The sequence below is a fragment of the Toxotes jaculatrix genome, chromosome 17 (assembly GCF_017976425.1).
Source record: "Toxotes jaculatrix isolate fToxJac2 chromosome 17, fToxJac2.pri, whole genome shotgun sequence".
NCBI classification, from domain to species: Eukaryota; Metazoa; Chordata; class Actinopteri; family Toxotidae; genus Toxotes; species Toxotes jaculatrix.
Genome location: NC_054410.1, coordinates 6,259,105 through 6,272,415, shown reverse-complemented (window position 1 = coordinate 6,272,415; position 13,311 = coordinate 6,259,105). Strand labels below are relative to the sequence as shown.

Genomic DNA, 13,311 nt, shown 5'->3' with positions numbered 1-13,311 from the left:
TTTACTTACTTCCCTTTGTGCAACTAACTCTACGGATTTTACGTTTTATTCTATGCGCTCACCTGAAGATAGGGGTATGCTGTGGGTAGAGCCGGGACAGAAGATCTGCTGAGAATGAGTGTCTACGAGAAACAAATTGTCGCCCTCTTAGCTTTGATGGTGACCCCAGTTCAGGAGACTCGGGGCTGTCTGGTCCAGGAGGCAGGGCCTTTTCCAGCTGCTGCAATTCCCTTTTAGCTTCCAACAGATGCCGCTTGCGGGCGATTCTCTCCAGCTGGTAGTGCAGCCTTTTCCGACGGATACGGCTTTCAGCACGGCAAAGGGCGTGATGCTTTAGTAGCTCCTCCTCCACTGCCTTCTTCCTGGCTTTTACCACCTGGCAGGGACGACCCACTGTCAGATCTTCCTGACCTGCAGATGCCTGACTTGTCAGCTGCTCAAGGAGGGATGAAGGAATAACGTCTGTTTGAACTCCAGACTCTTGGGTGACTCTTTGCTCTACAGTAGTCAGGCGCTGTTTCTCTTGTAAAATCCACTGCTGGACTGTTGGGTAAAGATTAAAAGAGGGGAACGTTGAGTGGGTGGAAATCTTTTATGCTTATTTATTAAAAGTTTTTCACTGCACATTAAAAGTAGTCATGTCTATTTAAAATCTTTTCTTGGAATTTGAAAGTTGATTGTTATCTACGTGAGCAGCAGTAAGAATTTTCTACATGTGAGTGTGTGAAAAAGTACTTACTCTCAGCATGCTGCTGTCGAAGGTGGGCCTGCTCCCTCTCCAGCTCTCTCTCAGCCCGTCTTTGTGCAGCCTGGATCTCCTGGCGCAAACTCTCCACGTAGCGCTGCTGCTCCTCCACACGCTGCCTCACAGTAGGCTCCTCACTGGGGGAGAGAGAGGCACCCTGCTGCCCTTGGAGTGCTTCTTCGATGCTAGAACAAGCACAAAGACCCGGAATGAATCTCAGACTGAGAAACTATGATGAAATAAGAGAAAAAAGGGAAAAATTATAAAAAGTAAAGCTGTTATTTTACCTCAGTTAAACACAATTTGATATTAGAATATAGTAGGTTTGGTGATAGAGTGGTAGGCTGCAAGTAAAAGCTACTGTTGTTGGTTTTCAGTTCTGCGTCTCAGCAGTAACTAAGCAACGCCACAGCCTGTCCTGTAAACAGCTTACTGGGATTTTTCAAGAGGGTGGGGGCCAATGGAAACACATGCCATCTCCACCAACTGGAAGGAAACACGCATGAAGCACTGCCCTATTTCTACAGCATGTACATCAAATATGTATGCTGTGAGTTGGCAGAATTAGTTCTATATACACCACATAAATCCAGAATGGTGGTGAATACTGTCCTAAAAAAGACAGTTTTGTTTTTCTGTGAATTATTTTTGGAGGCTGCATTTACCTGTGGTCAGGGGTCAAGGGGCAAAGGTCAATGTAGGTGCAGGTCATGCCACCTTCACTAGCCTGAGAACAGTAAAGAAAAGGTCAGCTTTGATATTTACCAAAATAAATAAATAAATAAATAAAATAAAATAAAATAAAATAAACAACACCAACAGTCTTTTTCAACAGTCTGAACAAAGAAAAATGTTTGTGTATCACCAACATTCTGGTATATCACCTGCTCCTCATCAATAGAATCATGATTGCCAATTTAACCAGCAGCATATTAATTCTCAGCTGAGCAGCACCTACATGTCTGCGTTCCCGGAGGACGGCTGCCTCTGCCGGATGGTTGAAGCGGAACTTATGCACTCCTCCCAAAGTGATCACCATCCCTGGAGACAGAGAGACACGTCCTTCATCAAATGCCGTGCTTATCCTGTAGCACTGTGTTGATGTAAGCTGAGGACACCGGTGTAGGCGTTGATGCAGTGTGGGAGCAAGGTGGGTGTGAGTGTGTGTCTACATTTTTATCCGGATTTTAACGGATCTATTTGTTCATCTTTAAGTGTTAACCCACTCGTGATATCTATTTATGGCTGGCATTTATTCTGTAATATCCATTAAATGTATTTCTACTCAGTAATTACCTGTCTGTATATCTCTGTTTGCATTGTGAGTCAGCCATTCCCACAGAAAATTATGCATGAACTTACTGGACAAATTCAGATGATGGGATCTGATGCAAGTGCACACCGCACGTAATTTGTGTGCATGTGCATATGTCACACAATGATGGAATTTGTAAGAGTATAACAGGCGGCCATGGGTATTTTTAAGAGGAATCATTTTTGTTTCAGTTAAAGTATAGATAGAGCGATTTACAAAGAAGACATCAGAGTTTCATCATGGCCAAACATGCAGCAAAAAGAAAACAACCCTCTGAAAGTCAGGAGTTTGCAGGCCTGAATATCTATAAAAGCTTTGATCAGAAATTAAAAACTTTTTAAACTGCAACTTTTTACTGTTCATTACAAAATATCCAGTATGTGTCCCATGTAGGGGGGGGGGGGTGCAGCAAACTGTTTTGTTGAGGACATGAGCTGACCTTGAGCCAGTCTGCAGGGCTCAGTGACCTCTCTGTCGTTGAGCAGGCAGGAGCAGCCCGGCAGCGGTCTGAGCGTTACCACACCTCCGCGGTTTTCAATCTCACAGCTGGCACTGCCCTGCAGAACTAGAAACAGAAAGCAGAAACACAATCACACATACTGATTTAGAAGGCTGTATTGAGGCAGCTGCTGTACTGCTGAATTTATTCAGTGCTCAATGCAGCATTTTAATGAAAAGTTAACTGGGCATTTTAGGACATATTATGTTTTACTATGCATTCTCACTTAAAAGCTACAGCATACTGTATATCTTGTGTGTAATACCCTAGTGAGTGAACTGGAAATTCTATTTTTGTCTTATATTTTTTTTGCTGCAAGTATTTGTCTAGAGCTGTCAGTTTGTTGTGTGTTTGCTCTGTGATAATGCAAGGTTGTAAGAGGCTTTGAGGATTTTTGCTCGTGTACAACAGCTCAGAAAAAAAATCTCATTATACAGTCTGAAAAGGAATATTTGCAGCTGGATGCGGAAACATGGAGACCAAATGAATAACTAATACCTATTTGAGGCTCTTCAAACTGGTCCTGAGGTCCAATGTGGGTGACTCCTTCCTGCAACAGAAAACTATGATGTCAACTCAAAATCCACATAAAGAAAAACATCTAAACAAATGACACGTTTACTTGCCATTAACTGGATGTGCTCAAAACAAAAGCAATAATACACAGAATGACACATTTTACACAGTGTTCTTTGGGAAACTACTGTCCTTTCACTTCTAATCTTTCACTCAGCTGACAAAAAAAATATATAATTTGTTTACTTTGAAGTCTTATCTAATGAGATTAAAGGCTTTCTTATATGGTGTCAGGACCACATGTGCTCCCAGGTGGCCTCAGCTCTTCACATGTAGGAAACAGTGTAATTGTCAGGCCTAAGGGTATGCTTGTCATTGTCAGAATCAGGACAGCTTAAGCTCCCCTGAGTCCTAGCCTCAGAACTAAGAGCCTCTTATTCAACCAAGCTTTATGCATTGCGGAAGACATACACACAGAGACAGGGGAGATCGACAGGACAGTTGGAGGGTAGAGTGAAAAGAAAAGACTTTAGAAACACACCTTTCCTCAAGAGTTTTTCTAGCAGAACAGATAAATAGTAGAAGGAGGAGGGGGAAGAATCTAGCAGACAAAAAAAAAAAGAGATGGTTTTAGTCATGACAGCTGACAAAAACAGTAACTTGAGAGTTGGGAAAAGTAGAGCAAATGAAAAAAACATCAGTTTGTGGGAGTTTGCATCATGTTGTTCATGCAAATGTGTATTTTTAGTGTAACAGCATGTGTGCAAAAGAGTGACGTGAGTCTCTGGGGAAGAAAATAAACTTAGAAAAAGAGATACAGAATGAAAGTACACTACCTCATACAACCAACACCAGCACTTAACACTATCAATATTAACTTTAACTCCAGCACTTTTACTTGTAATTCTAATACCGAAATATACATATCCAGCTGTATATTCATTTACACTCAAACCAACATTAACACCGTGTAAATGGTAAAAGAAAAGACATCACTGTAAGAGACTAGTAAGACCATACTAAAACACTAATACTGTTTATACATGGACACAAAACATCTAACTTCGTTCTTATCATCATACCCTGAGGTGATAGAAGACAACCCCGGTGCTGAGAACATCTCTATCGAGGGTAACCAGGTGGGGTTGGAGGGAGTTGATGAGGAAGCCAGCCCGGTCCCTGTTGATGTCCACACTGTACTGCTCTAGCAGCTCCTTCTTGTCTCTCCAGCTCTCCGACCAGTCCTTTGTCAGCTGCTCCACCTGACGAGGAAATATGGATGAAGATGTTGAAGGAAGGTCATGAAGAGACGAGAATAAAAACCAGAGTGGTCAGTTTCTGTGCCTTTTTTGTCTTTTGGGTGAGCTGATCCTTTATAGTATATCATGTAACTGGAAAGTCTTTATACACTTTGTTGGACAAATCTACATGTAAACTAGAGTTTGACCAAAGTAGTGATTTTAACCCCATTTGGCCGCACAACATGTATGATGATAAATCTGAATGAATTACTTTTTTTGCAAAATATCTGTCAAACACACGAAATACATTCAACTGAATATGAAAGCACAATGGATTCATGCATCAAGGACTGCTGTATCTGTCAGGCAGACGTAACCATCTGTGCCGACCGCGTGTTACCTTTAGTTCGTTCTGTAGCACGATGTCAGAAAGATTTCCATCCCTCTCATCACTCAGGGATGGACTGGGATTGCGCTGCTGTCAGTCAAGGGGGTAAAAAATTATCAGTCAATCATGTGTGTGCAAAAGGAAAAATGTCACATAAGATACAATGCACTTCAATCTTTACCATTCAGGGGATTAAACATGTCAGAAAGACACAAAGCACTGTATTAAGCCTTTGGTACAAAAACTTGTAATTTGGAAATCTCTTTTATTCAAAGCCTTACAGCACTAAAAGGGCTTTTGTTGAGTAAACCCAGCGGGGTGTACCCCTGAGAGAGTTGGCGCCATGCTCTAATGATAAAAGGTCACCATACCATTTCAAAGCTGAGCAGCATGCTCTTCAGCCTGTCAATCTCCTCTCTCAGTTCCCTGATCAGCCGAACATTGGCATCCTGCACAGGAATCAAAGCGCGTGCATTAAGCTACACACATTAACCTACAAAAAACATTTAGATCATACACTGAATTCTGGCATCAGACTCTAAACAGCCACTGACCTCATTAACCCGAGGCTTGTTGACAATATTTCTGGCATGGGCAGCATAGCGCAGTGTGCTGAGGGTCTCATTGTAACTGTGAGCTGAAGGTGAGACCGCTGCAACACAAAAACACAAGAAGAGACACATGTACAGCACTTAACACTCACATCACACGAATCAGCAAAGTTAAAAAAATACAGTGAAGCTTAAGAAACCATATTATTGGTTTTGGAGGCATACACGTATGACTGCAAACCATTTTCACAGCATCACGATTATTTTTTTAGAATAATATCCGTCAGCTCCAGTTAATGCAAGGAAAAAGCAAAAATTAAACTGCAGACTTTCTTCAGATAAAACAGATACTGACACTGACCCTTTAGTAACCAAAATACATATATATTTTTGGTGAAAATAACATTATCTTCATGTGACAATGCAGCTGTGGGCAGAGACTAAAAATGTGCTTGTAGGAAAATCAGCTTATTACAATCAATTTACAAATACATTTACCGTTCTGTCGATTCAAACCATATTTTATCTGTCTTTGGGAAGTTTCCAAAGTTTAAGAAAGTGCAAGATTAAATCTCTGGAACACCCCTTTAAAAATAATACTGACACCTGTGACACTTACTTGCAATCATAATGGTCTTGGAATTGCCTCCCAGGCTGTCTTTCAGCAGCCAGGTTAGGACCGAGTCTCTGTAGGGGATAAAGCAGTGCCTCCTCCCTCCTCCAGATAGGGAGCTGCTGTGGCTACCCACCGTGCTGCCATCACCCTCTGAGGCCATGCTGTTGATGCTCTGGCAGCTGCTGGACATCTGGGAGTTCTGGGCTATGGAGGCAGGAGAAAAAATGGGTAAAAAGGTTGTGGGACGTGCGTAGAAAGTAAAATGGACAGAGTAGAATAAGGATAAAGGAAATATGGAATGAAAAAATCGAATTTGTGTAGGTGCATGCTAAATTTAATTCAAAATAAAAGCAATATTTTTAAACATTGCAACTTGAGCTTCAAGTTAAGTACTACAACTTTTAATAGTATGTTCATTTACCAAGAGCAGAAATGACAATGCCCAAAGTAACCAGTGACTTGTTGATGTTGGAGCCCTCTGTCAGTCTGTCCCTGCAGTAGTGGGAGTCTGCTCTCTCACTGTCAAAAACAAAACAAACACAAATTTGAAATGATTAAGATGAACAGAAAAAGTGGAATGTGGGGTTTAGAAAATCTCAGGGCATTAGCCAACCTCCACTAGGGGGCATTTTTGTCAATGAGTTAAAAGATGCTGACAAAAACAGACACACAACAGAAGGGAAAAAAACTGTTTCACCTCCCAGCCAAGTCCACAAGGTTAATCTTGCTGACAGTTTCCGAAGGAAGGTTATTTTCTAGGCTTGCCTGTGGAAAAAAGGCAAGAGAAATCAGCCTGTAATCTGCTAAGAATGATAAGTTCTTCACATTAAAATAGACACTAACAATATTAACTGCAAGTCAGAACCTAAGCAGCAGTTATTTGCAAAGGGATGATGACCTGTGTGTACTGGATGGTGAAGATGGCGTGGGACCTGCTGCTGGCATCATGGTTGTGGGTTGCTGCGGTGATGCGGTTGGCAATGCCTTCCTCCAAAAGGTCCATGGCTTGCTTGCAGTCTGAAACCACGTGTTGTGACAAGTCTGATGAGAGAGAAACAGACAGGGAAGCAAAATGTTGAGAAATCTGAGCAATTACGTACGAGTAACTGCAGCCCCAGGGCATTCTATTGTTGGATATCAAGTTGCAGATTTTACAATTCTTGGGAACTGAAATAACATGTAATTTTATGAGATCATGCACAAAATACATGAAAATCAAAGAGCGAGAGGCTCATAGATTTACATTTTAAGATTAAGGTTTCTTATGGCTGCCAAAGAAATAAGGTTACACTCGTAAATTGAGTTGAAATAAATAAAAAAAATACACTATTTAACAATTATTGCAAACATTTTGTAAAACAGACAGTGAGACTGATACAAAGACACTTAAGCAGAGGAGTTAAACAACCAGAGAGATAGAAATGTGAAAAAGACATGGACAGGAAATATGTCTCATCAATGCGATTCGCAATATTTTCCCACAGCATTTAGTAACAAAAAAATCTGTGACAATGCTCTAGTTCCTGGCGTGAATCACATCAACTTAAGTGGCTGTTAAACATGTGCACAGATTACCACAGAGTCCCTTGGTGCCTGGGGGTTACTTATTCTAGTATTATTATACTTATTGCTTTCATCTAACCATTAATACAAATACCTGAGTTATTGCAGAACAACAAGAGTGACATTATAATATTGTTGGATGGACAAGTGCTGTTGGAGAAGTAAAAACTGTGAGTCCTAAATGTGCTCTGTGTGTGTCTTGAAGTGTTCTTCCCTGGAACCACATGGAAATGACTTCACTTCCTGTGGTCATCTGGGATTTCTCCTTTATACACAGACAATGAGTGGATGTGGATATTTAAACCCAGAGAGGCGGGCAGATGAGAGAGAGAGGAAGAAAAAGAAAGAGAGGATGAGAAAAAGAAGATGAGAGAACATGGAGAAGAAAAGAGGAGTCTGGAGTAGAGCCAGGGCGGCAAATTCTGGACCTGATCAAAAACTTAACAAGGGAACAAAACTCAGGCACTGACCACATACCATAGTGACTTATAAACTAAAAACACAAGACAAGAGCATTACTCAAAATACTGCAGGCCATGGTACACATGCAAGTCCATGACATGACAAAATTATGTGTCTGAGTGTGTATGATGGCACGGAGACATAAGATCTAACCTTCAGTGTCTCGGACAGATTCTCATTTGTATATGTATTGGATGGTCTTCATATACATATCATCTCTTTATCTCTTATATTGTTTAAATTGCTGTATATTTTAATGTGCAAAGATGCAGCTGCCCCGAACACTCACCTTGTACATAGGGTCCTTTCTCAGGGTGTTCTCGAACTCTCAGTGAGGCTCTCTTCTTCTGCTCTCCTCCTCTCAGCAAGTCTCTCACACGCTCGTTATAGATTTCCAGGAAGCTGCAGGGACAGAGGGATAGGACATGTGGACATGATGTCAGGACTGGATCGTTTAATGTCCATTTTACCTGTGCAGTCACGCTCAGGTGCTGAAGTTATCTGACGTCAGCTGCTTTTAAGCATCCATATTTTCCACAGCATCTTCCAAATAAACAAGTTATTCAAGTTTACCTTTCTAGCATTTTGGTTTTCCTCTTACTGGGAAGTTGACAGTATATAAAAACAGTGGGGGACTGTGACAATGGACCCTGGCTGTATTTGAAGTAGGTCATAATTGTGGTTACATGGTCTGCATTTTTTTCTACAGCATGGAAATTTAACAGGGTTATATTCTTAAAGCTGCATTACATTCTTGCTTGTGTGCAAGTGGCAAACACAAGTATAATTTCTGGTCCGTCACATTAGTATTGCTTTCAGTTTGTTGCGGAAGTTGGTTTACATTGTTGGGGAACTCTGCCAACAAAGACAAGAAAATTTGATTTTTTAATCTGCCTGTAGCTTTCAGGCATCATTGTTCCATAAGTGCTCATCTGATATGAATTTCAACATCATGAAAAGGCCCGACCGAACTGATTAAAAAGGAAAAGATACAAACAGAATCCCACAATAATAAAGTACCTGATCTCCACTCTGCTTGAATTTTGTCCATCAGGACAAGTGTCCTCAGACCTAAAGAGACCCTGTAAGGGAAGCAGAAATGCAATTTATTTCACAATACGACACTGGATACTCAAGCAGCTGAATTATATTATTCCTTTATGTTGCCACTTGCAGGAATTATAATCAACTATCTTACCTGACAGATGCGAGGTGTCAAGCCAATGGAGTCCTGACAGCATACAAAACAAAAACAAAACACAAAATGAGGATAGAATAGCATTAATTTGACAGCTGACATGTAGAACTGGGTCACAGCTAAAGGCTTTTCTTTGAGGAGCGTTTGCATATTTGCAGTGCAGCATGATTTGTACTTGGAGTGAGTGCATTTACAAGTTCACGTTTAGTGAGATCAGCTCAAATAACACGTAGTGCCATGTAGTGAAGTCGGTGCCCACTCCGCCCTTTCTCCTCACCGGTGTCCCCATCATGGTGTACGTCTTTCCAGATCCTGTTTGGCCGTAAGCAAACAGACACACATTGTAGCCCTCAGAAGCTCCGGACAGCACCAACACACCCAGGTCCTGGAACACCTGAGGAGATTAACACACACACACACCCTCAATCACAAACACACAAAGAAAACCAAGTAAGAAATGTCTATAAATAACTGGGTGCAGCTCGTCACCTAGACTTCCCTCCCTGTTTTTACAAAATGTCTAGATGATTGAGCAGAGTGCTGATTCGTGATGAAAATCAGTTTAAAAACATTTTAAATAATAGATATCTTGTCAGTAAGAATGAAGATTCCTGAAAACGCATCGGAAAAATTGTTTTACTAAAAAAGTAAATGCACTTGTAGATTGATGAGGTGTTTACAGTCTAAGCCACTGTCCTTGATTTTAATCGCACTGTGTTTTTACATGAGTGTGGGTTTACAACAAGGTTTCACGATCACAATGCTGTGGCACCAAGCCAGTGGTGGGGGACTAATGTTGCTTCCTGCTGAGGTGTTTGGGTAAGGAGCTGGGAGGTCAGCTAATACTCTAGGTAAACAATTTTGCAGATTGTGTATGTGAGAGAAAGAAATGTGTGGGTACAAAGACTTTGAAAAATGACTTGGTCAGGAAAATAAACCTTGCCTAAAAGCGCAGTGGTGATACGGGGAATCCGGGAGAGTCCCACTCAAAACAATCAACTGAGGCCTCTTGTTTTCTTTCACTCTGTGTCTGCATCTGAGAGCCAGAATCTGGAGATTATTAGCATGAGGTCAAATCACAACCACTTTTTCTTTCTCTTTTTTTTTTTCCTGCAAACTCAAATATTATTCTCGTGTGAGTGAGATAAAAAAAACTAAAACAGTATGTCTCCATAAATCACAATGTTCCATGCTACAGGTAAAGTTCATTCAAGAAACATCCCCACAAATTTCAGATGACCAGAGGAAGTTAAGTCATTTTTAGCCAAGATAATTGTTCTATATGCTTATTTTATTTGGCACATGCCTGCAGCAATACAAGAGGATTAAGATATTCTGGAATAGACGTGTAGTCTTCACAATGGACTTATGGACAAATCTACCAATTATTTTCTCTATTTATCATCTAATCGTTTTGTCCATAAAATATGAAATGAGAGAACAGTTGGAATTTCTGCTTGAGAAATGACTTAGAAGGAGAAACTATTATGAAAATAGTTGCCTATTATTTTCTGTTAATCAACTGGTTGTTTCAGCTCTACAGCAAATATAGTGAGTTTTCAAGCAGTGACAAACAGCCTACCAGCATATTAAATTCCTTGTGTTAAAGGTGCTGAATTGTTTCCATGGAACCACAGAGGTATAGATTTCACAGATATTTGTTTTTGATTAGTATCAAAATCAAACATCATCGTATCATGATAACAACTGACTTTGCTGCACATGACATATTGTGCATGGTGTGTGAACAATATGGGTGTTTACCATTTAATATCACGTACAAAAACAGTCAGCCATGCCTACAGTTGTGTGTGTGTACAGGTGTTACCGGTTAGAGGTAAAACAAATGGACAAATAATCAGTCTTATCTGTTGTTTTCGTTCCTTTGTTCATGACTGATAAGGAAAAAGAAACTCCATCAGAACCAGCTCAGTCCAAAGGCAACACATGCCTTGGGGAACAGCAACCTGATAACCTGATCTAGGCCAGACCTGAGACACAGCACATTCCCTCTCAGAACCATAACACACATCCTGGGATCAGTGAGGAGTGTTGGCCCCTGAGCTCAATCCTGGACCACAGAGACCAGTGTTTAAGTACATAGAGGAGAGAGGAGGAATACCCTCAGAGCTACCACGATCTCCCAGGATCAAACACAGGAGTACTTTCAACATACCTCCCGTGTGTGAGTGTATGTGACTACCAACCACTGTCAGGAGAAGCAAGAACCTGGAGATCAGCCTGTGTATACTCTAGGCTTACAAAACGGTGGAAATAGGTTTAGGTTGGATGTGGTTGAAAGCTCTTGTGAAAGGCCCAGGCTTTGTGAAAGCAGCCTGAATGGATTCACTGGTCATCTGGTTGTTCTTAAGACTGTGTGAACCTGTGTGTGTGTGTGTGTGTGTGTTAATATTCAGCAGCCTTGAGTTTTCTCTGAGAGAAGTAAGATGTTCAGCGCTGACATGGTGAAGTGAAGCTCACACAGAGACCAGCGTCTTATTAGACCACCACCAGGAAACCAACACCCAAGGTTAGGACAGAGACTTTCAACATGTAATACAGAATACTGATTACCTGCTCGAAACATTAATCAGCCCCATAAGTCACTAGAATTTTATAAAGTAGTTAGTTGAAACACCAGTTTATGTCCATTGCAGGGCAACAGCTAACTACTGTTCTAATTACTAATCAATCAAATAACTGATAACTTGTTTAGTCCATTAAATGTAAGAGAATAATGAAAAAGATATTCCATTTACTCTCATAAAAGGCCAGTACATTTCATTGGCTACTCCACAACCCTAAAAGTCAATCAACATAAAATCAACAACATTTTTGATAACAGATTTGTCATTTAAGTAATTTATCAAGTAAGAACATGAAAAACTCTCTGGTTTCAGCTTCTCTAACATGAGAATCTGCTGCTTTTCTGTTTTATATGATTAGAAACTGAATATCCTTTAACTGTTTTCTGACAGTTTACAGACTAAACTATTTATTTAAAAAAAAAAAAAGAGAGAGAACTACACAGCTTAATAAAGAAAATAACTGGTAGCTGCAGCCCTAAACCCAACAGACACCATAAACTATTTCTCTGTAGCCTAGCCAACCATGTGCAGACAACAGCCACGTGCAACTAGTAAAAGTGCTGCCACAACGGCTGTCTTACTCAATGACCTTATAAATCACCAAACAGGCGCTGTGGCAGAAACATCTAATACTCCAGTATTCCTATGCACAGGAATCTATTTTAACCTTTATAAGAACAGCAAAGGTAATGAAATAAATAAAAGTAATTTGTAAAAGATATTTTTGCTCTATACGACAAAATATTGTATACAGCACATGTAGGTCTAGATACAGAAAAACAACATTGAAAAGCCAAAGCAGAAACTACTGTTTTGTTTTGTTTTTGTTTCATGCTAAGAAATAAATTGAGTTTGAGAGCACCTTGTGTAACCATAGCTCAATAAGCAGTATCACGACTACAAATGTCAAAGTGTCCAATCCACTGGAGTCCAGACCACCAAGTGTTGCCCCCTGCTTCTTGGCTGAATGGAGGCTTAAACACGAAGACAAAAAAGCAGCACCGCCCCCGTCTTGTCCTCATCACCCACTATTCAAAAACAGACACAGACACCCTCTCCTCCCTCAAACAGAGAGAATAAACACAGATCTTGTTAAAGTTGACCCTCTTAAATTCACTCTATGGGGGCTACGACAGGGCTGTGGGTCCCGCCAGGCTTAGCACAAAGAGCAGGAACTTCACTTCGACTATCTGCTCCTTCTTTGAACCTATCTCTTTATTTCTCTACACAGTATTACTATTGTTTTCTCTGTTTCTGCTATGCTTTGCCTGTTTGTTTTTTATTAAAAGTCTTTAAGTGACCTCTGATCAAAACCACAACAGTAAGTATAAACTTATTTCAACCTCTTGTGAGAATCCAAACTGTGTGTACGAGTTTGTCTAGACAGGCAGCATTAAAACAATCCTGTTGTTTGTCATCACTGTCACATCAAATTAAATCAGAAGATCGTAATTTGTGTCACCGTACTCTGGCTGTTTAAATGGACACAATGGCTCTCTGTCACAACCTACTTTCACAGTTTGCAAGAGACTGCAGCTCTGGGAGGTATTTTTGGGTTAACAAAGCAGGTGAGGTAAGAGACAGGTTGGGAATGGAAATGTACTCCAGAAACCAAGCAGGAGAAAAACA

General features: G+C 40.6%; 1 protein-coding gene across 2 annotated transcripts in view; it reads right to left on the bottom strand.

The window, feature by feature from the left end:
• Positions 1-13,311, bottom strand: part of stard9 (StAR-related lipid transfer (START) domain containing 9) — a 39,685-nt gene that overhangs the window by 14,617 nt on the left and 11,757 nt on the right. Inside the window, exons 4-21 of one of the 2 annotated variants that reach the window (XM_041060377.1) lie at positions 9,372-9,488; positions 9,095-9,127; positions 8,917-8,978; positions 8,186-8,298; positions 6,770-6,912; positions 6,569-6,636; positions 6,293-6,390; positions 5,875-6,075; positions 5,259-5,356; positions 5,076-5,153; positions 4,717-4,794; positions 4,158-4,337; positions 3,058-3,109; positions 2,500-2,625; positions 1,704-1,786; positions 1,411-1,472; positions 740-930; positions 63-543 (exon numbers count right to left, since the gene is read on the bottom strand). In XM_041060377.1, coding sequence (XP_040916311.1) covers positions 63-543; positions 740-930; positions 1,411-1,472; positions 1,704-1,786; positions 2,500-2,625; positions 3,058-3,109; positions 4,158-4,337; positions 4,717-4,794; positions 5,076-5,153; positions 5,259-5,356; positions 5,875-6,075; positions 6,293-6,390; positions 6,569-6,636; positions 6,770-6,912; positions 8,186-8,298; positions 8,917-8,978; positions 9,095-9,127; positions 9,372-9,488 — 2,264 coding nt within the window. The remainder of the gene's footprint in view (positions 1-62; positions 544-739; positions 931-1,410; positions 1,473-1,703; positions 1,787-2,499; positions 2,626-3,057; positions 3,110-4,157; positions 4,338-4,716; positions 4,795-5,075; positions 5,154-5,258; positions 5,357-5,874; positions 6,076-6,292; positions 6,391-6,568; positions 6,637-6,769; positions 6,913-8,185; positions 8,299-8,916; positions 8,979-9,094; positions 9,128-9,371; positions 9,489-13,311) is intronic. The other variant, XM_041060378.1, reaches the window with a different exon arrangement.